The 26,251-nt window shown below is 44.7% G+C and overlaps 1 protein-coding gene across 18 annotated transcripts in view; it reads right to left on the bottom strand.

Annotated features, from left to right (window-relative positions):
- Nucleotides 1-26,251, bottom strand: part of CADPS (calcium dependent secretion activator) — a 460,327-nt gene that overhangs the window by 224,280 nt on the left and 209,796 nt on the right. For all 18 annotated transcript variants that reach the window (XM_056867190.1, XM_056867189.1, XM_056867199.1 and 15 more), the window contains exon 7: nucleotides 6,455-6,566. In XM_056867190.1, coding sequence (XP_056723168.1) covers nucleotides 6,455-6,566 — 112 coding nt within the window. The remainder of the gene's footprint in view (nucleotides 1-6,454; nucleotides 6,567-26,251) is intronic.

A 26,251-nucleotide genomic window follows, 5' to 3' on the forward strand; every position in this document is an offset into this window, starting at 1 on the left:
TATAATAAAACAGCAGGTCAACATGCTGTGGGGGGGGGGGACAACGACTGTGGCTCAGCAGTAGAGGACTTCTTTCCCCATTTGTAGGTCCCAGGCAATCCAGGGCATCTCTAATTAAAAGGACATGAAGCAGCAGCAGATACTGAGAAAGATTTTTCTCTACTTGTGAACTAGAAAGCCACTGCCAGTCGGAGTACACACTATTAAGCTAGACAGACCAGGGATCGGATTTGGTACAAGGCAGTTTCATATGTTCAAACACAAGATATATAGCCTCTAGACTCTGTTCTGTAATATATAGAATCTTTACAGACTAGAGACAATAAGATTGTAATAAAAGACAGATCCTCCATGCCATTTGATCAACAGCATGCTCAAGACAATGTGAACCTTTCCTGAATTGTGTTGAGGACTAGTATTCAGATACTTTGAGTAGAAAGAACCTCTTCCTTAGAGAGCTAGAGTGGAGAGCAATTCCTGCTGGCCAGATCAGATCCAAACGATCATATCTCTTAAGGCCTAGAAGTTCTGATGTGCACGCTGGAATCTGACTCCCTCCCCAGAAATATGAAATGAGGGAACAGATTTGAACATGAAATTTTTGCTCAAAAGGATCTGCTTTTTCAGTCGAACTAAATGATTTCCCTGTATTTAGGCATATCTTTAAACCATAAATTTATTGAATGACCAAGTAGGAGAGTTTTGCCATACTTCAGATTTCGTACATACAGAATTGGAGAAGACAATGAGCTTTGTTTCTACCCTCTAATCTGGAAGCATTCTACTATTCTGAGAGGTGTCTAAACCACAAGTAGGGGAGAGACTTTAATAATTTCATTTAATTGCAGGATTTTGAATGTAAGCAATCTGTCAAGTACTGGTATCTTCTTAAGAGACACACAAAAATTCAGTTCCCATTGAATGTGAGCAATTTAAACATTCACAATTAAGAAAAAGACTGCATTGCATCAATTTGCAGGAAGCATGAAAGTTTTTTTAAAAAAAATAGTCATCAAGCATGACAAGAAGAACGCATACAAATTATAACTGCCAGTAAGCTAATTCATAATTGCAATTGTTGGTTATCATAACATAAAAAGATGAAAAACACTTATGTTTGCACGTAAGGGGGGGGGGAATGATTCATTATTTGATAAAATGAGGTAAACGTGAATGTGGGCTGGAAGCAAAACAAATGGAAGGATAAACAGTTTAAATTGCATGACCGTAAACAAACAAGAAAAGAAGGAAATGTTAGTGCTATGTTCTAATCTATGGGAGGATATGGAGATGGTTCGGGAGATATATGTAATTTGCTACAATGAAAAAAGCATATTTATTTAGGGAAAGAACAAAGACTTGTTTTATATGCTTTCCACACTTTGGGGGGGATTGTGTTTCGGTATATATTTTGCTTTATTTTTGGAAATGCTGATGAACACACACATTTTAACAACTTTTCACATCTAAATATTGGTTCCTGAGTTTTTCAATTAAGACTTGTTTCAGTGACTTTGGGAGGTAAAATCTCATTATTAACCATCTTACAATTCTGAACCAAGATTAATGCATTAACCTACACACTTACCTTGTTCCCTACCTGTGCAGGTACCCTGAGGACGAGGATTCAAGTCCAAAGGTAATGCTAACAGTGGAGCTTTCCTGTGTGAAAACACCTTGCACTGGAGGTATGCTCTTTGTGCCACAGGACTGCTCCATTGTTAGTGGAATGGAAACTTTAGCTCCAAGGAGGATCCTGGGAGGCCTCGGATGCTGCAACAGCATCCAATGTGCTAGGAAAGGCAGGAGAAAGGAGAGGGAAGCTGGAATAGAGAGAGGAACAGAAAAACCGTCCAGCCCAATTTTTGTTGGCTGGCTGCTAGGGTTGCCAGGTTCCTCTTTGCCACCGGCGGGATGTTTTTGGGGAGGAGCCTGAGGAGGGAGGGGTTTGAGGAGGGGAGGGACTTCAAAGCCATAGAGTCCAGTTGCCAAAGCGGCCATTTTTCTCCAGGTGAACTGATCTCGATTGGCTTGAGATCCGTTGTAATAGCAGGAGATCTCCAGCTAGTACCTGGAAATTGGCAACCCTACTGGCTGCCACGGGCCAGACACATTAGCTGTCAGCACCACTCACCACAAAATAAGTTGGAAGGATAGGGGGCAGAGGAAGGAGGGAGGGAAAGGGGCAGTGTTTGAGCCATGGAAGAATTTGGAGCCATAAAGCTCACCCTTCATGTCGAAGAGTGAGCATTATGAACAGTCAAAACTCAAAGAATGTAAGTTTTGGTGGCAACTTGTACTTTCGGCATTTATTGAACCTAAAGCTGTAACTGACAGCAAGGTGAAATGTTATATACCAGAGGCAAGGAGACACTGGCCATTTGAGTAAGCACCATTATGAAATCTTGTAACGATAAGAGGAACAACTGAAGTGTTAAATATTTTCCCTATATCTATGATACATTATGCATATGTATGTTTTGTGTGTATTTATAGATGAATTAATGTTCAGACAACTGGCAAACACAACCTATTCCAGTGTGACAGGCTACAAATGTCCAGGGATCTATGATGCAGCCTTTGGTTTTGCAACTTTTGCTGATTTCCTAATAAATGCTTCAAATCCATGCAGCACCTTCCGTTTTCAAAGCACCTCACACTTGATTTTCTTATAATGGTTACAACAGCCTTGCAGAGCAGGTCAGTATTATTAGCCCCATATTATTTATAGGGCAGGAGGCTGAGTGCTGAGACTGGTCACTTGGTGATTTTGTGGCAGGGACAAGATTTCAACCAGAGTCCTGCCTGATCACAGCTCTGATAGTCAATTTCCTGTCCTTGTGGGTATCCTTGAGACTTACTTCTGTCCTTTGCTGCAAAAGCTATAGGCCTCTCTTCTTTCTGCCTGCTTACATACATGGTCTTTCCCCAGACCTTATATTTAACGAGACAGAGGCTCTTAGGTACTAGTCTAAAAATAGTGGAGCGGAGGGAAGTTGGGGGGGAGGCTGAGGCAGACAGAGAATTCGTTGGCAATTATGTCTGCCACCAAGATAAATTGTGCAGCTGCAGGCTTTGTGAAAAAAAAATCAATGACAACTAACTGAAGTGTCATAAAGCGACAGAGAAGGAACATTCGGGAGCATTCTGTGCATAGCTGATAGCACCAGGGAACAAGCTGAATCACAAAAAGGGGAATTGGTATTATGAACCTTAACAGCTGGGGAGAGAAAGGGACAGGCTGTAGTTAATTCAGCAGAGGCTCCGCAACCAAACTTAAGGATACTGAATTATTTACTGATCAGCCAGCCACCTGACGTACGAAATCAATCCCCCAAATCCATGCCTGTCCCCTATCACCCAGAATGTTTAGGTAAAACAATTTCCAAGGCAGACATCTGCCTTCTCTCAGTCTTGCACAAGCTAGCTGCAGCTGAAGTAAATTGCAACCTGCTCAGAAAGTGGAAAGCAACTGGCATGTGCAAGGGAGGTGCTGTGGACTTGAAAGATTGATTTCATTTGTCAGGTGAATGATCAATAAATAATGCTCTACAACAAACACCTGGAACCATTGACTGCTGGCAAGGTGCAGGGAGGCTCTGTATTGATTAGTCAGTCTTCACCTGGGTTTTGTTTCATTGCCTTAACTTGGCTTGCTCGAGGTAATATCTCTGCTTGATCAGTAACAAAACTGGGACTTTTACATGATAGTCATATGCAGGATATATAAGCTGGGGGCATACAGTATCTTTACTATCCATTGAGCCCTGGAGTCAGGAATCTAGGGAAAGTTATTTTCATATCTCCCATTATTATACCTTAACCAAACAGCAGAAAATAGTGCTTATATTTTTCACTTTGGTTGTTGTGTTCTCCATTTCTTCTCTAATGTTAAATAGATTGTTTAACTATATATCTAATTCCCAAGTATTCTCCCCTATGGTCCACATTTACCCCAAACAGATGTTTCTGCAAGCTTGGGGGACCCCCTAGGTCTGCAGAAAAACCTGCAGAAAAAATGGGGAAGGGTTAAATTCCCCCCCAAATAGAAAAACATTCTTACTTCAGGTTGGTGGCAGTAGCACAGCCCAGTAGCCAGCGTGGTGTAGTGGTTAAGAGCAGTGGAGCGGTGGACTCTGATCTGGAGAACCAGGTTTGATTCCCCACTCCTCCACATGAGTGGCGGACGCTAATCTGGAGAACCGGGTTGGTTTCCCCACTCCTACACATGAAGTCAGCTGGGTGACCTTGGGCAAGTTACAGCTCTGTTAGAGCTCTCTCAGCCCCACCTACCTCACAGGATGTCTGTTGTGGGGAAGGGAAGGTGATTGTAAGCCGGTTTGAGTCTCCCTTAAGTAGTAGAGAAAGTCGGCATATAAAAACCAACTCTTCTTCTAGTTGCGCTGGGTCTGGCGCCAGGGGCCTCAGCAGCTCCCTACAGGGGCCTCAGCAGAGGTCTTGGCATGCCCACCCTGAGAAGTCTGGGCGAGGCACTGAGAGGGAGGGTGGAGAGGGAAGGCTTGGTGCGTCTGCCTGGACTGCCCTGGGAGAGGCGCCGAGAGTGGGCTGCGGCAAGAGAAGGCTCAGTGTCCCAACACAGCCTGCGCCAGGTGAGCCACCGAGAGCGGGGCTGTACATGTTTGGGAGAAGCCTGCAGAGAAAGGGGATGAGGGTGAGGAGAGGAAGCAAGGTGTGGGGGAGAAATAGGATGGCTGCTTCTGCAAGTTTCTTGCAGGTCCCCACTTGTTTCATATAACCTCTTGTCACTAAGTGTGCTGAGAGATATTTTTTACAAAGCCAACCACCACGGTGGTGTGTTGCTATGTAAATATTTTGTGTGCGTTTTATATCTGTGATTTAATGCATCTTGTAGACTTCTAGAGTAAGAAAAATGGAGGCTGGGTGGGAAAGTGCAGTGTGATTGGATAGTAGCTGCACCCTAGGGGGCTGAGTTGACTTGTCTTTGAAGAAGAAGAAGAGTTGGTTTTTATATGCCGACTTCCTCTACCACTTAAGGGAGACTCAAACCGGCTTACAATCCCCTCCCCTCCCCTTCCCCTCCCCCTCCCCACAACAGACACCCTGTGAGGTTGGCGAGGCTGAGAGAACTCTAAGAGAGCTGTGACTAGCCCAAGGTCACCCAGCTGGCTTCATGCGGAGGAGTGGGGAAACAAATTCAGCTAGTTCAGTGTGTGTGTGGGAAGAGCTGCAGAGAGGTGCAGTAGAGTGTGAGAGAAATCTGTGTTTTGTGTGGAAGTTGTTAACCTATGTTGCAAGTTAGGAAATCAAGCTTTGTGGAAGGTTTTAGCCTAAATGGTAAGCGAGACAATAAACCCTCGGGGCTAGGTCTGTTTAAGGAACTTTAGAGAAAGAATAACCGTACCTGTCTGAAACCATTGTGCTTATGAACTTTACTTCTAAATAAACCCTGCTGACGTTTAAGAGAAGACAACAGTTTTATTTAGAGTAAAGTATCCTCTTTTACCTTAGAGCCAACCCCAAGCACTGACTATTGAAATGAATGGGCTTGGACTGGAGTAACTCTCCTTAGGAGTGCCCTGTAAGCCATCTTGTTCTTTGGGTCCAACTAAGAATTCTAAGGCAAGAGCCTTTGGTGGCAGCAAAAATAAGTAGGAAATGCTACGGAAGGCAAGAAGGTAGCATAACGCACATCACCTCAGAACATTACCGAGAGGTGCCTCTACAAGTATTGCAAATAAGGGGTCTCAAAAAGGAGCAAAAACTTTATACTTACCCTTAATAGTGATAATAGCTCTGACCCATTTTGTACTCCTGTTCCACCAATCAAACACACACATCCCTCTGTATCTGAATTAATAACTTCAGCCAATCATTTTCTTTGAAATAAATGAAGTATGTAAGTAAATAAATACTGTGCCCTCCACAACACTATAACTTGCCTGATAGGGTCAGAAAGGTTCCTACACTAGTATCATTCTGTAGAATGTGCAAAATGGGACATTTCTGGATAGTATTCTTATGAAAGGGATACTATAATTTTTAATGCCTGTTGAAAGTTTGCAAGTTGTTGACGTTTATTTCTTTGTAATCTGCCTTAGGTGAGCAAGATAGACTATAAATGAAGCAAATAAACTCTTGCAGATTGTTATGCTTAAAGAAACGCAGCCCAGATTCCAGCTGCCCAGACAGAAATCTTGCCGTTTTGAAAGAACCTTTGTTTCTTATTCTACCAATGTGTGTTTCTCTGAAATAAATGCCAATCCTCCCTCCTTGTTCAGGGGATGTTTAGCCAGCTGTAATTCTGCCATTGAGAAGCCGTGCCAAAGACAAGATATGAAACGTTTTAAATTCCCATCACTGCAGGGTAGAAAGTCTGTGTTCTTTTGTGACTTGGATTTGTAAAGCTGCTACTGCCAAGGCTGCCAGAGAGGCTTTTTCTCCATCCTGGAAACAAAACTGGAGAGGCCCTTACCCGCCCAAGTTCTTTGTCTTCTAACGCCAGCACGCCGGTACTCTCTGTAAACAGCTTCACCTTCACGGCTGGAAGGGCGTGCGTTGTGGAAAAGTCACCCTGAGTCCCCCAGCTGTGAAAAGATCCACATCAAGAGCATTAGATAAGGAAAAGAGCCTGCTAACTTGCCGGCGTAACCTTGGGGTAGAAAAGGTGAGCGCTGATTGTCACCAACTATCACAGGCATTAAAAAAAGCAACAGGAGTGACACTGGGTTAATTAATTGGAACAGCTCAGCAAGGTCATGAAGCTGCCACCAGGAAAGCAAAGGAAAAGCAGGCAACTAAAGCTGAAAAGAGCCTTCACTTCTGTTTAGTTTTCAGGTCACCAAAAGGAAGGCTGAGGAAAAGACGTTTGTAATGCAGCTTTGTTTAGAAGCGACAGAGCTATCTGGAAAGCTACCCGTGTCCCGTACTCCTGCAGGTCTTACAAAGCATCCATCAGTCCTACAGTAATGAGGTATCCAGTAGCATAACATGCATACAAATTAACACACAAGCATTCTCTCTGGATCTCCCAAATCCCTGTGCAAAGGAATCCTAGATTCTGCCATCGCAACAAACTATGCATCTCCTGGAAATAGATGCTGTAGTACAATAAGATGTGCGGACATGTAGGTAGTGTATGATTTACTATACTGTACTAAATGTTCTTTGTAGCCATATAATTCTGCGAATGCAGAAGCAGCTAGGGTTGCCAGGCTCCTCTTTGTCACCGGCAGGAGGTTTTTGGGGTGGAGCCTGAGGAGGGCGGGGTTTGGGAAGGGGCGGGACTGCCATAGAGACCAGTTGCCAAAGTGGCCATTTTCTCCAGGGGAACTGATTTCTTTTGGCTGGGGACCAGTTGTAAAAGCAGGAGATTTCCAGCTAGTACCTGGAGGTTGGCAACCCTAGAAGAGGCCCATGGCTTTACGCAACAACAAAAGAGTGAAATGCCGAATAAATGGCTTAAGAGGCCTCTGTAGCACTCATCTTTAGCTGATTTTTTTTTAACAAAAAGTGATCTCATTTTGCCACTTCTACTTAAATTGCAAAAATGCTTAAAATACAGAATATATAACATATGAGTCATAAATAAAAAGATAACAAAGACTGAGAAAAAAACACATTTTAACTAACTTTGACACAATCTGCTTTACGTTCAAAACATGCTAAACTAGATTTTAATGGAGTATAACTGGTGTAAAAGAATGAGGCTGAGTGATATGTACATGGATTACTTTACATCGGAAGACCTGGAATAGAATATCCAGCATCTCCTACCATGGACAAGGCTAATATAACTGTTAAGGCCTGGCTTAGAGCTAGGGTGGCCAACTCTGGGTTGGGAAATACTTGGAGATTTTGGGGATGGAGCCTGGGGAGGGAGGAGTTTAGGGGGGAGGGACTTCAATGCCATAGAGGCCAATTGCCAAAGCAGTCATTTTCTCCAGGGGAACTGATCTTTATCATCTGGAGATCAGTTGTAATAGCAGGAGATCTACAGCTAGTAACTGGAGGTTGGCAACCCTACTTAGAGCAGGGCCATTGGATTTATATCTGACAGGACGTGAGTGAGAAAAGCCTACAAGAGGCTAGTAGCCCAATTATATGAAAGGCTTAGAAGTCCCTAACTTAGTAGTCTTAGGCTCTAGTTAATAATTAGGGTTGCCAGGTCCCTCTTCTCTACCAGTGGGAGGTTTTTGTGGCACAGCCTGAGGAGGGTGGGGTTTGGGAGGGACTTCAATGCCATAGAGTCCAATTGTCAAAGTGGCCATTTTCTCCAGGTGAACTGATCTCTATTGGCTAATGATCAGTTGTAATTGCAGGATTATCTCCTGCTAGTACCAGGAGGTTAGTAACAACAAAAATCACCAGTGCTGCATACATGTAGTCACTCAACAACCAGCACAGAGGCCAAGAAGTACCTGGAGGCTGCCAGCCCTATTAATAATGGGCTTTAGCACCACCACGGTTTGGACAGAAATTCCTCTCCTTCACTGAATCCTATGGAACTCAGTGGGAAGGGCAGGATCATCTGCTCATCCTGTGGTAGGCTGGAAGGTACTTGTAAGTGAAAACAGAGTTATGTGCTACTTCTGGGTGTCTCCTACTAAGCCAACACTAGGTAAGAAACTGATTATTTCCCCTCCTGCAAGTTATCTCTGTGTTCAGTATAGGGAAGGGAGAAGCTGCTAATCTAAGCCTTCATAAACGTCTGGCCTCTTTCCTCCAACTCCATGAGCTGCATGGTGGTTCCTTATGAACACTGAGAATTGCTAGCTCTGGGTTGGGAAGTACCTGGAGATTTTGGGGGTGGAGCCTGGGGAGAGCGGGGTTTGGGGAGGGGAGGGACCTCACCAGGGTACGATGTCATAAAGTCCACCCTCTAATACAGCCATTTTCTCCAGGGAACTGAACTTTATTTTCTGGAGATTAGTTGTAAGGTGGGAGATCTCCAGGCCCCACCTGGAGGTTGGCAATCTTATTTCAGAGGGAAAGACTGAAGCATGTGCTTTATTTTCCTGTTGAAATCATGGGGCCTTCATTTTGGCAGGATCATGTCCTCCTTCTGCAAAACCCAGCCCACTTTTCCCTGTGACAAACCACATTTACAAATGTAATAAAACTTGAGTGGCAAAATGTCATTTAATTTTTGCAGGGGTTTTTGTGAGAGACTCTGCTTAAGATCCTAGCCTCAGAAACCTTCTCTATCATATACGTTCAACTGAGTTTAACAATTCAGAGCAGGTTTTTCCTCTACAGTCCTAAAAAGAACACAGGGAACTTTTTCATTATGTCTGTGATAGCTTTTCAATAATTTTCACAGCTCGTTTAATTTTGTTTCTTGAACTTTCATTCTGTGCTGCCATTTTTTAAACAAATGGTACATTTGGACTCAAGAAGCTAGGCAAGTTTTTTTATTCTCCCCATCTCTTACTTAGCAAAACACATATACAGCTCAATAAATCCTGGCAAAATAACCGGAATATTGCCATTTTGTGTAAAGGGATACCGCATGAAATGGCAAGACTGAATAGAAGAAAAGTCAACTCATTCTATTTCTTATGCTGTCTTCTTTTTGGAAAGTGTTTGCTTTCTTCTTGGGATAGAAGTAACTACAGGTGCAAGCCTAAAAACATTTTCCTGGGAGTAAGCCCCACTGTAAAACGAGTACCCAGTTTGCTGGGGATAGAGTGTAGATGACTGGGGAAGGCAATGGCAAACCACCTTGTAAACATAATCTGCCTAGTAAACGTCAGGATGTGAAGTCACCCCATGGGTCAAAAAATGACCCGATGCTTGCACTTTACCTTTTTAAGCCCCACTGAATAAAATGGGATTTACTTCTGAGTAGAAGAACCTAAATTTAGGTTGCAGTCCTATGCAACATTTTCTTGGGAGCTGGTATTTTTCAAACCATTAGGCCCAATTTCTATTTATTGATCTTGTTCATTTTTATCCCGCTGTTCCTTCAAGGAGCTTACAGCAGCATACATTGGCCATTTATGCAATGCTGTTTCCCTGCGGTTAACCCCGTGGACTATTCTGGTGCTTCATTTTGATTATGCATGCCTTTCCCAACTGTCAGAGGTTGCCTCGCTCTCCCCATGCGTTTCTGCGCATTCCGCCCGCGTTTTCTCGCTAAAACAGCACCGGAAACACACAGGCAAAATGGGCAAAAATGCATGGGGAGAGTGAGGCGACCTCTGCTAACAATACAACATGTTGTTTCTTTGTGGCTTCGGAGCCTTTAGGTCACATTTTTAAACTTCCCACTACATGGGCTATAACTTGAGATCAGAACATTTCAGAAGCTGTGACCTCTAGGGTTTCCAACTACCAAGTAATAGCTGGAGATCTCCTGCTATTATAACTGATCTCCAGCCAATAGAGATCAGTTCACCTGGAGAAAATGGCCACTTTGGCCATTGCACTCTATGGCATTGAAGTCCCTCCCCTACTCAAACCCCGCCCTCCTCAGGCTCCGCCCCAAAAACCTCCCGCTGGTTGCGAAAAAAGGGACCTGGCAACCCTAGTGACCTCTGAAAACCCCCCAAACACTTGAAAGTAATTATAGATCTATGAAGGGAGTACTTTTTATCTAAAGTGAAGATTTAAAAGGCTGCTGGGCGATGCCACTGTATATCTTCGCCTATAGGATTCTGTTCGATCGTTGCGTTTTCTACAATTCAACGCCCCCCCAACACCATTTTTTTTAAAATAAAGGGAACAGCATGAATTGCCTGTGCATTCTAACTGCCTGCATTCATTGGAAAGACGGGAGGATGCACATACGTACACCAAAACACAGATGGTGAAACTAATTTTAGGCCTGCTCAAAAAGGCAGTATTGCTGTAAGCACTTTGTTTCCTTGACAATATCTCACTGTGTGTTTCTTAACCCATAGAATATTGCTGTTTCCCAGATTTGCAGCCAAACTTTATCTCAGAACGAGATATGTGATCCTTGTATATGCTGTCTTCAGCAGGTCTGTATAACAGCCCTCTTAATTAAACTTGGATTGACAATAAACGTGTGAATGATGGGCAGCATCCAGAGCCGATTTTTCTTCCCCAGGCGTCACAACACTGAAAAGTCAGTTGGGCTCACCTTGTGAGTAAACTGCTGAAGCACTCTGCCTTACTTTCTAAGGCCTTCAGTCCCTTCTTCACAGGGATATCACATTTCCTATAGGGAGGGGCTGTGGCTCAATGGTAGATCCTCTGCTTGGCATGCGGAAGGTCCCAGGTTCAATCCCCGGCATCTCCAGTTAAAGGGACTAGGCAAGTAGGCAATGTGAAAGACCTCTGCCTGAGACCCTGGAGACTTTGATGAGTAGACAATACTGAGACTGAGTAGACAATACTGACTTTGATGGACTGAGGGTCTGATTCAGTATAAGACAGGCTCATGTGTTCATGATTGCGGAATCCTATTGGGGTTAATTCTGCAATCGAATTTTGGCCCTCCCCTGCTGGACTAGTCTTCAGACTGAAACACAATCTATACAATATCTGATCAGCAGGCTGAGATGGTTTCAAACTTTTATTAATTTTAATTTTTCCCCAATGTCCATGCAGATCACAAACACTGGGGAAATATTATTCTTTAAAGTCCCATAGGCGTGCATATCTGTGATCACATGATTGAGGGATCCCAGGAAAAGCATGCCTGTGTGTTGCAAAGCAGAAACAAAGGTCACAGAAAGAAACCTTTTCAAATCTATCCTTTTATGTGCTGAAGGCCAAGCATATTTTTTTTTAGTTTTCAGTACACAAAGGGTTAGTTTTGAAAGAGTTTGTTTTTTTCTCTGTTGCAAAAATTTACATCTACTCCTGTTGTACCATAGAAACAAAGTAACACCTTCAAAATTAAGAAGAAGAGCTGGTTTTTATATGCCGACTTTCTCTGCCACTTAAGGGAGAATCAAACCAGCTTACAATCACCTTTCCCTTCCCCTCCTCACAACAGACACCCTGTGAGGTAGGTGAGGCTGAGAGAATGTGACTTGCCCAAGGTCACCCAGCTGGCTTCATGTGTAGGAGTGGGGAAACAAATCCAGTTCACCAGATTAGCCTCCGCCGCTCATGTGGAGGAGTGGGGAATCAAACCCGGTTCTCCAGATCAGACTCCACTGCTCCAAACCACCGCTCTTAACCACTACACCACGCTGGCTAATTAGCTAATTCCCATCTAAAAATCTTATGTTTGTACTGTTTTTCAATTATTCACCAATAAAAGGGCAATTGTTATTTTGTTGTTGTTTCTATATACATTTTAAATACATAGGATGCACCTTTCCCAGGATCTCTTGTTCATACTCACAAATGTTTCTGCCTTCTCAAATGCTGGCTTCATAAGCATTTGCAAAGTAAGATGCACAATTTCCCTGTTGATATCATAGTTGCAATTCCTGACTTGTTAATATGTATTATTATTCAACCTTGTATGCACAATTTGATTGCCTTCTTTACCATAGTGCACAGGCCTGGCTTAACAGTAAAAAGGTAAAGGTCCCCTGTGCAAGCACCGGGTCATTCCTGACCCATGGGGTGATGTCACATCCTGACGTTTCCTAGGCAGACTTTGTTTATGGGGTGGTTTGCCAGTGCCTTCCCCAGTCATCTTCCCTTTACCCCCAGCAAGCTGGGTACTCATTTTACTGACCTCGGAAGGATGGAAGGCTGAGTCAACCTTGAGCCGGCTACCTGAAACCAACTTCCGTCGGGATCGAACTCAGGTCGTGAGCACAGCTTTTGACTGCAGTACTGCAGCTTATCACTCTGTGCCACAGTACATTACGTCCTATGCAGAGCTGTAGCTTAACTATGCCTCATCTTTCATTCAAAAACATACAGTTGACTTAATTGCACATCATTCCCATTCTCTGTTCAAAAGCACAGATCTAGCTTTATCATTGCCAGTTCTAAAGGACAACACATTCAAAACTGGAGACATCTAGCTGCACAGATCAGGCTTTATTGCACATTTTGACCTAGTCAAAACTGCGTTTCTAAGAATCTGCCAGTCTAAATCCCTGTTCTGCAGTTGTTCTCGTTGATTGTTATGTATGCTCACGGCAGTGAAGCAAAGCCATTTGTTTGTTGAGCCTGTTAGGTTTCTATGTTTTTCCCAAGCGGCTTATTCCTCAGAATTGCACTATACACACAAAAACACACACCTTTATTGGCATATAGAGTATTAGGATGTGAGGGCGATGTGGCTGTGACATCTGTCACCCGCCAGGTTTGATCTGGCTGATCTGCCTGGCTAGGCGGGTGTCCCCTACATCCCTCACCGCTCCATGTGTGCCCCTCCCGAAGCTGCGCGCTCGGTGGAAGAGGACAACCAACCCTGATAGAATTGCACTATACAATGCTGATCCAGTGAGATAAACCTGCTTTTGCAGAGCACGTGAAGAGGTTGGAGGTGCTTATGGACCCTGCCTTATTTTTGAAAAGCAGGTTGGTAAACTGGCCAAGATCACCAACTCTCTCCTTTCTTAGACTCAAACATGCTTTTGTAATCTCATGGTTAGACTACTGTAACGTGTCTTTGTCGCGCTGCCCTTGCCATTGCTTTGAAATTACATTTTAATTATTAACTGCTTTGACTTACACTTTTCTATATTCTGGTTATAGTTTCATATCTAATAGTACATTTGTTACTTACATTTTTACATTCTATTTCTATTATTAATTTTTGACTGTATGGTCAACTAATACATTCCATTTTTCATAAAATTCAGAGATTGATCTATTATGTAATAAAGATTTTAATTTTGCCATAGTTGCATATTCTGTTAATTTATTTATCCATTCAGTTAAATCTGGCTGCTCCTCTGCTTTCTACTTTCTTGCATATACCACTCTGGCCACCGTCATCATGTACCTAAACAATTCATTATATATATTTTGGCCTATTGTTTGGTAAGATATTTAATAACATGCTTTTTGGAACAAACACAAACTTAATTTTCAATATTCTTTGCATTTCAACATATATCCAGTATTTTCTTGCCTTTCTACAAGTCCACCACATATGATAGAATGTTGCATCTGTATTATGACATTTCCAGCATTTCCCATTAAAGTCTTTATTAACCTTTTCTATGTCTTTAGGCGTTATGTATAATCTAAAATACATGCTCTCTTAATGTTTGGCATTCTGTGAACTTAATTTCTTTAGTCCATACATTCTCCCACTGACACTTATACAGGCAACCCAATCCTGAAGTGGGGGAACAGTTAAGCAGAGGTTGGGAGCGGCACAGCCGCACCACCTCCTCTGAGGCTCCCCAGCTGCCGCAGAGGGAAAAAGAGCAGTTTAAAATAATAAAAAAAGAGGGGGAAAATGCTCCATTGAATAAAGCGAGGCTGCGCCACCAAGAAAGGTGGTGCAGCCATGCGGCAGCTTAAGGGGGCATTCCTGGAGCGAATGAGGTTAGGAAGCTGCTCAAAGGCAGCTCTGCTCCCGGGAACGCCTCCCCCATGCTGATGCGGGCGTTCTCTTCCGGGATTTAGTTCCTGGAGTGGCTGCACTGGTGGCGAGGGCTGGCTGAGCTCTGTGGCTCCCAGATGCTGGCGTGTTTGTGTTTGCACTGGTGTAGGTGCCACTTTATTCTGATAAAGTGGAACCTATGCTGGTGCAGGGTCACACTGGCTGCTAAGTAGATTGGTCCCCCCTTTAGGATTGCAGCCTTCCTCCATGATTTTGCATCTGTTTTATCATACAGTCTTTTACTTGCTTTGTTTCAGTCTCATATTGCAGTAGCAATTTATAAATTTTCCCTGATAAATGTCTTAAAGTCTCCAGTAATTAAAAGTTCATAAGTCGTCTTTTCTCTTAAATATCCACCTTCCTTTGTTATCTGTTCGTTCATTATTGAAGCCATTTGATGATATAATAGCCACTGAATATTCTTTCCTTCATCTCTAATTGTTCGCCAAGTTTTTATTTTACCTCATCTGTCCATCATGTACTCAAACGTTATATAATCCGTTTGCCATGGCTTTTGCTGGGGTATGAATGGTAGGCATCTTTAAGGGGGGAGATATTTGCAGTTATTATTTGGCTTTAATCAGTAATATTGAATAGCTGCTCTCATAAATTTTCTTGAGCCAACAAAAAAGATGTGGCATAAATATTTTTATTAAATACATAAATGGCAAACCCGAAATGCATTTGCAACACTTATTTGCTATAGCCTTTATTCTACTTTCATTTTGGGCACAGAAAAATCATATACATTAGTTGTATCCCTAATGATTTGTACACCAAGAATAAACTGCATTTAATGCATAATGTAACCAAAATATTCTGACCATTCGTATTTCAATAGTTGATACAATAACAAAATCCTTTCTGTTGGCATTTGCATAGGGCAACCAGACTGCCAGGGTAATTCTAAGAACACTTTCCTAGGAATAAGCCTCACTGCATAAACCAGAGTAGGATTGCTTCCTAAGGCTTAGTAGGCAGAATGTTGGATATGGATCTGATCAAGCGGGATTCAGAGCCCTGGTCACTCTAAATCAATTGGGTGGCCTTTGCTGTACTCTTAAACAGTGATTTACCTCAGAGAGGTCAAAGCTCCCCTTGTCAGATACAAGATCTACACAAAAGGAGTGTTGACTCTCAAAAGCTTATACCCTGGAAATCTTTTAGGCCTTTAAGGTGCTGCTAGACTCGAGGCTTGCTCTTCTATTGCAAACTACCCACCTGAATCTACCTCAGCGAGTTGTTGTAAGAGCAAAAAAGGACTTGTAAAGCACCCTCTGCAGCACAAACAGTACATAATAACTATCTGAAGAAAGTGGTATCTGAAGAAGTGAGCTGTGGCTCATGAAAGCTCATACCTTGCCAGAAATTTTGTTAGTTCTTAAGGTGCTACTGGACTCCTAGGGCGAAAACGCACGGTCGCTTTAGCCTCCTTTATTCCCTGTTTCAGCCAGGATTCAGCCAGGATCGAACGCGTGCGTTTCGCTGAACGTGCGTTCGATCCTGGCTGAATCCTGCTGAAACAGGGAATAAAGGAGGCTAAAGTGACCATGCGTTCTACTCTTTTCTACTACATAATAACTAGTAATAATAACACCAGTGTTTAGTTGCTCTAAAAAGAACCAGCAGAGGGCACTGTGGTAATGGAAAATTCTATATGTTAGGTGTATCTCCAAGCCTTAACGTACCAAGGCTGGAAGCAGCAATCATATCTGAAGATTACATTGTCCAGAAATTGTTATTTATGGCATTCACATTTATTTATTTTGTTTCATCATTGCCTCTGATTAATAGAATTTGAAGTGTTCTGAATCACTCTCTCTTTTTTAAAAAAAAAATCTATTTCTGTTTCCAGCCTGGCTTCATTAAAGAGGTATTTCCTCTACACACAAAGGCAAGACTTGTTGTTGCATAAAGTCTGTACAGTCAGAAACAAGACAAAGTTACACAGACACCGTAGGGAAGATGGTGTGGGTCCTTGCCATATGCATGTGAGAATAGCCACTGGGGGCCTGGGGGGAGCGGCCTCAGCAATGGGGGGAATCAGATCCCCCCATGTGAGTTTCACTGGACCCCACTTGTTTAATCTCATGGAGAAAACAAGGTAAGTAAGATTAAGCATGTTTCATTTGTTATTTCATTTCAATTTGCTATCAGTTTTCCATTATTATTTTTTGCTACAGTCACTAATTTATTTTATTATGAACCAGGTGCAAACAACTGGAGAGGCTAACCATACAACTCTCCAGTTCTTAGTTGACCTCCATAAGAACATAAGAAAAGCCCTGCTGGATCAGACCAAGGCCCATCAAGTCCAGCAGTCTGTTCACACAGTGGCCAACCAGGTGCCTCTACGATGCCCCCAAACAAGACAACTGCAGCAGCAACATCCTGCCTGTGTTCCACAGCACCTAATATATTCGGCATGCTCCTCTGATCCTGGAAAGAATAGGTACGCATCATGACTAGTATCCATTTTTACAAGTAGCCATGAATACCCCTTTCCTCCATGAACATGTCCACTCCCCTCTTAAAGCCTTCCAAGTTGGCAGCTTCTCATCTGCAGAAGCAGCTTCCATCTTCTCATCTGTCAAAACTGTGAACCAATTTCTAATTTCAGCTTCAAAATACTCTTACAGTGCAACCCTAAGCACAGTGGCCTGAGATGTCAGTGGGCTAAGAAGGGTGTAAACTCTGCATAGGATGCACTGGGACCATGGCTTCACAAACCCATGAGTTCTGTGAGTAGCCTTAGGCAAGCTATTGTCACTTAACCTCAGCTCACCTTTACATAAGATGTTTATTACCTTACAGGGTTGTAGGGAACACGAATGAAATTAGGATCTTATAGAATCATAGAGTTGAAAGGCCATCTAGTCCAACCACTTGCTTGTTGCAGGATCAGCCTAGAGCATCCCTGACAAGTGCTTGTCCAGCGTCTGCTTAAAGACTGCCAGTGAGGGGGAGCTCACCACCTCCCTAGGTAACTGAGTGATCCCTAGGTAATGTTCATTGCGCAGGAGCTTAAAGCAACTGTAACCAATTTTAGATCAACAGATTCATTTTCTATGGAAAGAAAGGAATCTTGATCCAGAGTATTTTGTTTTCAAAGAACCCCCAACTTCATATTGGAGGTAGAAGCTGCATGCATGTGGAAGCTGGTGCATCAACAGGGAGATAACGCTCTCACACAACACAGATGGGACAGGTAAGTGCTGTGTTAAGAACTGTCAAGTTGAAGCTGACTTCAATAAATATAAACCTTTAATGGCATAGAGAAGCCGATTTATGGCAACCCCATAGGATTTTCAAGGCAAGTGATGAAGCAGAGGCGGTTTGCCATTGCCTTAATCAGCAGAGGCTTCCTTGGTGGCTTCCCAGCCAAGTACCAGCCCTGCTTAGCTTCTGAGATCTGACGAGATCGGGCTATACTATACCATTCCACATCCCCAGGTAAGTCCTACTGTGGTTGTTTGGATCAACTCACAAATAAATTTTTACATGATTGCACCTTTATGGTTAAAGAAACATCAAACTTGAATATAAAACCTTCCAGAAGAATCTTTGTAGCACAAGCTAGGCAGATCACACCGCCGCCAGTGAATTACAAGCCCAGGGAAGACAAACTTTGGCTGTCCTCCATAGACCGACAACTCACAGAGAGCTGACCCATTTGCAATTCAATCGGCGAAAACGCACGGTCGCTTTAGCCTCCTTTATTCCCTGTTTCAGCCAGGTTCGAATACATGTTCGGCGAAATGCATGTGTTCGATCCTGGCTGAATCCTGGCTGAAACAGGGAATAAAGGAGGCTAAAGTGACCATGCGTTTTCGCCCAATAAAAACTGTTCTTCAAAATGGGATTTCAAATCTGACTTGTTTTGCCCTTTTTGTTATTTTTTAAGAATCCCATTCCGCTGGAAAGATTGTGGAGGTTTTACTGGAATTTAACCAGATGTGTTACTTTAATAACATCTTAAACTCTCTTTCACATCATTTGAAGCTCTAGGAGGTTTTGAGCACTTATCACTACCACTTCCCCTTTCGGATGAAACCAGTTATCATGTAGTGATCACAAGGGCCTGCCCTTTCTTTATGTAAGAAGCTGTTAATGGAAATTCCACTCCTCTGTCGCTTCCTCAGATTAGCTGCCAGCACTAACGTGCTCACTGCATGTTAGTTTATAAATGGGTCCCCGAAGACTCTGTTCAAACCTTTGAGTTAATTAGCCACATAGACCATAAGCCTTGTGTGTGTGCAAGTGGGGAGGAGGGATGCCGTGCCATTTGAAACGCCGCTGCTAATCTGTCTTGTATCTTTTGATGTATTTCAGATACTCCGTATGCCTCACAGAACTCACAGAAGTGTTAACAACGTCCTGCTTCTGCAGTCCTCAAAATCCTAGGCCTTTTGCCTAACAAAAATCAATACAATAACCTCGTCTTAACTTGTTCATTAGCGAGTCGCATTGTGTTTCGACAGCGATGAAGAGGAAAATGCTCTTAACGCTGCTCAGAATTTGGCAAAAATTAGGCTTCGATTTATAAAGGTTAAAAGCTAATGGCATTTGTGAAGTCTAAAAATCTCTGTTGAACTGTCTCGTTTACAAATGTTGTAAGGTTTTATTCTGAAGAACTGCCTTGGAGACCCTGAATTGGGTGAAAAGGCAGCACATAAATATTTTAAGCAAACAAATAAACAATACAGACAACTGTATAGCTCTAGATGATTCGCCAAACCATGCCTCGGAAGACTGAAAACAAGGCATAATTTCTTGTTACTGCTAACCAGGTCTCTGTAGCATCTGAGCTGGCCAGCGGTGGTTAGCACTTTCCCCTACAAATGAGAATCAGAAAGTTGCTTCAAACTATGCTTTCAGTTTTGAATTTGGAGAGAAAGTGCTAAGCAGTGTGCTGGATGGACATAATGGCCAGACAGAAAATTGTAAGGGAAGCTGCACTACAGGGAAGAGGAGGAAATGTACAACTGTGCACCTCATTTCCAGTCCTCCAAAGCATGGTTTGCAGCATCATCTGAATTGAGCTGTGCATACCCTTCATTCTCCTTTCTAGCTTTAGAACGATTTGCCCTTTTAGTTCTAAAGCTAGAAGAGTGGGAGAGCCTCACATAAAAAGGACAGCACTGTGAAAACCATGTGAATTTATACTTCTCAGGGCAAACCCCGAAGTGACATTTTCCACATATACGCTTAGAGGTACATGTGCGTGTCGTGTCCCTCCTGTTAGACCCATTGTATGTGTACACACCATCAGTCAGAGGGTGCAACACCACCACTACCATTGCCTTCACCAGGTGCATCCTAGTTTCCCTTTCTTTGCCAACTTCTCAGGAACAGCCTATATCCAAATAACAGGGATTCCAGAAAAATAAATAATTGAAATGTGGTAGCTTGAACTATGATCTAAATGGGCAAATGTAAACATGAGTAATGAGACAAAGAAAATGTGGTGACAGCTGCCAACTTGGAAGGCTTTAAGAGGGGAGTGGACATGTTCATGGAGGAAAGGGGTATTCATGGCTATTCGTTAACATGGATACTAATCATGATGCACACCTATTCTCTCCAGGATCAGAGGAGCATGCCTATTATCTTGGGTGCTGTGGAACACAGGCAGGATGGTGCTGCTGCAGTCATCTTGTTTGGGGGCTTCCTAGAGGCACCTGGTTGGCCCTGTGTGAACAGACTGATGGACTTTGATGGGCCTTGGTCTGATCCAGCAGGGCCGTTCTTATGTTAAAAAATGGTCCACATACACTACATAAGATTTCACAGGACAATAATCTATGGCACCTGGAAGGGGTTGCCACATTGTTGATGAAATGCTAAACGATTCCCAGTATCTGATGCAAGACATGTCTTCACTTAAAAAACATTCTGGGAACTTAATGTGCATTATCTCCTAGTGTGCTAGTGGCATGGGACCATCATGTCTCCACAATGATAATGTCAAGGCTGGATAAGTCCAGATAAATGTGACTATTTGGAAACAAGGCTGGAAACGTGTGTGTTATCTCCACGGTTCTAATCAGAGAAAAGATCAGTCTGCAAAGGAAATTGCAAATCTCCCCAAAATAGCTCTATCAAGTCTCCAGGCTGCGATAGAGAAAAGTTTGGAATGTAACATTCCTCGCCCAAATAGCGTCTGATTTCAGAAAGCTGAAAACTTCTTTTTCGTATAGCAAGCATTTTAGGGTAAAGTCAGCCTGTGCTCGTAAAGTGGTCAGACGTATTTGAACAAAGAGTTGGGGCATCAGAGAGACAGTATGACATGAAGCTCTTGACTAGTTTTTTTTCTCGTTAGAGAAATTCATTTTTATATGTATGTATTTTATTTTTTGTAAACGGGAGATATGATATAATTTCTCTTTAAGTAGAGGCCGTCTCCCAGCACACCTGCAGAGTCCTTATTACATTATTACCTTAATGATTTTTGGGCACCCAGTCCTTGTAGTTACTTGCTGGCTGATTCCATTTGGTTGCCTTCTGTGTTAAGGCTTTCAGAGATGCCAATAGTTGTTTTCTTTGTGGGATGCCTAATTATTTTGTGATTACCTTCTAGGCCTTTATTCCAGGTCAGGACATTACAGCAGCCCTGTGAATTTGCCCTGCTGGCAGGAATAGATGGGGGGGGGGGCACATGAATGCTGGCCTCCCACCCCCGGAAGCCTGAAAAGGCTTGGTAGTTAGATTAGTTAACAACTGGTAATGAATGGGAAGAAGCTGGAACGCTGATAACCACTAATTCTAGAAGTATGTTTTTGAGCTGGCGCGGAAAGGTACAGCAGAAGAGTACCTTTCATTAGAGTGCGATGTAAGGTGTAGCAAGAAATCCTAAGTAGACATGTAGAATGAGCTGGGCATACTTTTGATTTTTTTAAAAAAGGATCTCAAGAAGGGGAGGGAGGGAAGAGCGTGGAGTTGAGTTCAGTCCTTCTGTGAATGAAACACATTTAAAGAAGAAATCGTTGTACGATCATTCCCTGGCCAGTGCAGAGAGTACAAACAGCGTGGGATAGCACAGGGGGCTGCAGGAAAAGGGGGGGAAATTGTCATAAGAACATAAGGAAAGCCCTGCTGGATTAGACCAAGGCCCATCAAGTCCATCAGTCTGTTCACACAGTGGCCAACCAGGTGCCTCTAAAAAGTCAGATACTACCACCCCACATCTTCTGTAAGCTTGCTCTGTCCATGCCAGAGTGCTGGGGTAGGGTTGCCAGGTCCCTCTTCACCACCAGTGGGAGGTTTTTGGGGCAGAGCCTGAGGAGGGCGGGGTTTGGGGAGGGGAGGGACTTCAATGCCATAGAGTCCAATGGCCAAAGTGGCCATTTTCTCCAGGGGAACTGATTTATATCGCCTGGAGATCGGTTGTAATAGCAGGAGATCTCCAGCTATTACCTGGAGGTTGGCAACCCTATGCTGGGGGCAGTTTCTGCTGACTCCAGTCTTGCTGCAGCTCCCCCCCCCCACAAAAAAAAATAGTTGCTGCGGGGGAAAGAAATCACTAGATACTTAATATTGTCCACTGCAACTCCGCGAGTGCAGGATTATTATTTCACTGTCTTGCTGGATCAGACGAAATCTCTATGTTCTCGGTCAGCGACGGGCCATATGTCCCCAGAATTCTCATGATCAGAGCATGACAGAAAATTGCTACTGCTTTACCTGAATATGTCCTACATGAAGGTAGACTACCACACAATATGGAAAATTCCCTCTCAGTTAATACCAACATGGCCAATGCTGCACCCTGAGGCAATTAGTTCCATACACTGGTTATGCTGTGCATGAATAACAGCTCCCTTTTATTTGTCCTGAATCTAATGTCAATTGCTTCCGATGGCTGTTCCCCCAAGTGGCGAGGGAGAAAGGGAGAGAAAGAAAATTAATTCAACTAACTCTTTCCACATGTCACAAATTACTACCACTCTGTCAGAACTCCTCCACACTGCATTTTACCTATACTTCTGCACAAGGGGTTCCCAACCTTTTTGAGCCTGTGGGCACATTTGGAACTCTGACATGGTATAGCACCGTGTTGGCGAACCTATGGCACGCGTGCCATTTCCGGCACGCGTCGCCCTCTCTGCTGGCACGTACGGCTCAGCTGGGTGGCGGGGGCCCTGCCCTCCCAGCCGCCAGCTTTGAACTGCTCAGTTCAAAGGCCCCGCCCCCTTCCCTGGACTCTCCGCCGCCCAGCCTTTCCCCTCTCCCCCCCCCTCCCCGGCCGAAAACCCTTTTGCAGAGCGCAGAGGCGGCTGCCGCCCTCCAGCCCCCTTCTCCCTCTCCCTCCCCCGGCCAAAAAACCGTTTGCGGGCGCACGAGGCAGCTGTCCCCCTCCAGCCCCCTTCTCCCTTTCTCTCCCCTCCTCCCCAGCCAAAAACCGCTTTGCAGAGCGCAGAGGCGGCTGCCGCCCTCCAGCCCCCTTCTCCCTCTCCCCCTCCCTGGCCAAAAACCCCTTTGCAGGGCACACGAGGTGGCTGCCGTCTTCCGGCCTCCCTCTCCCTCCCCCAGCCAAAAACCCTTTTGCAGAGCGCACGAGGCGGCGGCTGTCTTCCAGCCCCCTTCTCTCCCTCCCCCCCTCCCTGGCCAAAAACCCCTTTGCAGGGCGCACGAGGCGGCTGCCGCCCTCCAGCCCCCTTCTCCCTCTCTTTCCCCCTTCCCTCCTCCCCGGCCAAAAAACCCTTTGCAGGGCGCACGAGGCGGCTGTCGTCCTCCAGCCCCCTTCTCCCTCCCCAGCCAAAAACCCTTTGCAGGGCACACGAGGCGGCTGTCGTCCTCCAGCCCCCTTCTCCCTCTCCCTCCCCAGCCAAAACCCCTTTGCAGGGCGCACGAGGCGGCTGTCGTCCTCCAGCCCCCTTCTCCCTCTCCCTCCCCCCTTCCCGGCCAAAAAACCCTTTGCAGGGCGCACGAGGCGGCTGTCGTCCTCCAGCCCCCTTCTCCCTCCCCAGCCAAAAACCCTTTGCAGGGCACACGAGGCGGCTGTCGTCCTCCAGCCCCCTTCTCCCTCTCCCTCCCCAGCCAAAACCCCTTTGCAGGGCGCACGAGGCGGCTGTCGTCCTCCAGCCCCCTTCTCCCTCTCCCTCCCCCCTTCCCGGCCAAAAAACCCTTTGCAGGGCGCACGAGGCGGCTGTCGTCCTCCAGCCCCCTTCTCCCTCCCCAGCCAAAAACCCTTTGCAGGGCACACGAGGCGGCTGTCGTCCTCCAGCCCCCTTCTCCCTCTCCCTCCCCAGCCAAAACCCCTTTGCAGGGCGCACGAGGCGGCTGTCGTCCTCCAGCCCCCTTCTCCCTCTCCCTCCCCCCTTCCCGGCCAAAAAACCCTTTGCAGGGCGCACGAGGCGGCTGCCGCCTCGCGAGCCGGCCCTCCAGCCCTCTTCCCTTTCTCCCTCGGTGCCTTCCATGGGCAAAAACCCTTTTCCTGGGTCGCAAGGCAGCTGCCCTGCAGCCCCCTTTCCCCTCTCCCTTCAAAACCCCTTTCCTGGGCGCGCAAGGTGGCAGCGCGCCGGCCCAGAAGCCTCATTCTCCCCCCCCCCACCGCCAGAAGCCCCTTTCCTCAGCTTGAGAGGCTGCAGCTGCCTCTCATGCTGGCCCAGAAGCCCCCTTCCCCACCAAAAACCCCTTTCCTTGGCGCACGAGGTGGCTGCCGCCCTACTCACCAGCCCAGAAGCCCCCTTCCTTCCCTGGCCAGAAAGCTCTTCCTTCCTTTCTTCCTTTCCTTTTCCTCCCTCCGTCCCTCCCTGAAAACTTTCCTGATTCCAGCAAATGCCTGCTAGGTCTCTCCAGGACTTCCTCAAGAATGGAGAATACAGCCCTCCCACAACTGGTAGACTGCCTCTGAATGTGAAGGTACCACTATGGATGTCTGGTTCCCATCTATATTAGGTCTAATGCAGTTTTTGTTCTAATGCAGTTTTTGCAGGCAGCGTGGAGCAGTTCAAAGGCCCTGCCCCCTTCCCTGGACTCCCCGCTGCCCACCAGGTAGTCCAGGGAAGTTGTTTTTTCTAAGCTAAAACCTCAGTATTCAGGTTAAATTGCCATGTTGGCACTTTGCAATAAATAAGTGGGTTTGGGGTTGCAGTTTGGGCACTCGGTCTCTAAAAGGTTCGCCATCACTGGTATAGCAGGCACAGCCACAAAATGGATACCACAAAACGGCTGCCACAGGAGGCGGAACCAGCAGCAAAATGTTTGCCACAGCTTAACTTCAGTAACGCAGTGCAGATCCTTGTGCTGTGGTGGCAGCTGCTGTCAAAGCAATGTTTAAAACAGCCAGCATGGTGTAGCGGTTGAGAGCAGTGGATTCTAATCTGGAGAACCGGGTTTGATTCCCCATTCCTCCACATGAAGCCAGCTGGGTGACCTTGGGCTAGTCACAGTTCGCTCTGACCTTTCTCAGCCCCACCTACCTCAAAAGGTGTCTATTGTGGGGAGAGGAAGGGAAGGAGATTGTCTACCAGTTGGATACTCCTTAAAAGGTAGAGAAAATCGGCATATAAAAACCAACTCTTCTTCTTCTAAAAATATCTTCACAGCTAATCAAATCTCCAGTAGTCCACCAGAAGCCTTGCTGGGCAAAAGCCTAACCTGGCCCCACCCACTTCCTAAAAACACTTGTTGGTTACCAGAAAAGGTGTTGGCAGGTGCCCTGGTGCTCATGGGCCCCATGTTGGGGACCCCTATTCTACATAATAGCTTTAAAGGTGAAGCTGCTGGAAGCTTACTGATGTCCACAGGATTGTAATAAGGTGACTAATTCTGGGAATATTTCAACCTATCTCAAGATCATTGCATCTTTGAAAAGATTTGAAGTGCGATTCAGCCAAGGGGTGGCACATTGTAGTCTTGACATGTATTTATTTAAAATATTTGCATGCCATTCCCCTCTTTCAAATTTGAATGGCATGTGTTGGAACATTCACAAGACTGTTCAGCATGGGTGGGAGGAAAAATCAATGTGGGTGGATTTAGCCTGCACTGTCTAAAAATGGTTGTCCAGATAGGGCTTTCTTCAGTTAATGAGAGGTTTAGAGTCTACCAGTCAAATTCTGCATTCACCTAAAGGCATTCGTAGAGACCTTGATAATAATCATGCATGCAAGAGATTCCCAGATAGTAGGACAGTGGTCCATGGTAACCAGTTTGTGGGTGGTTTGCAAGAGTACTAGTTCAAGCTCTTGGTACAATATGGCATGAAGGGCCAAGGGGGGTGTTATTTTTAATCAGAATCTATGAACATGTTCCCAATTTAGACAAACCCCACTGGCGAATTCTCTTTGTGAATGTATTGGAAACAATTCCCAACACTGCTTTGACTATGAGTGCTTTTACGAGCCACCCCACATTTTGATTTACAAAAGTAGAAGTAACTATTATTAGTTCATACTAATGAATAAAAATGAAATGAGTATATGATTGAGAATGAGAAAGCTACATTTGGGGGAACACCACATTACTGGCAGAAAATAGTGAAGAGTCGAATTGACTACTGATAAAGGTTAAAGCAAAAAGTGCCAAAGCAGGATTACAGCTGAAAATCAAGAAGATAAAAGTAATGACTACTAGGGAATTACACAACTTTAAGGATGATGATGAAGACATTGAAATTGTTCACGATTGTCTATTCCTCGCCTGCGCCATCAACCAAAGTGGAGTTTGCAACCAAGAAAGCAGAAGTACATTGATACTGGGAAGGACAGCCATGAAGGAACTAGAAAAGATGCTTAAGTGTAAGGATGTAAATTTGCTGGCGACATCGAG

This window comes from Euleptes europaea, chromosome 1 (genome assembly GCF_029931775.1).
Source record: "Euleptes europaea isolate rEulEur1 chromosome 1, rEulEur1.hap1, whole genome shotgun sequence".
Classification (NCBI taxonomy): domain Eukaryota; kingdom Metazoa; phylum Chordata; class Lepidosauria; order Squamata; family Sphaerodactylidae; genus Euleptes; species Euleptes europaea.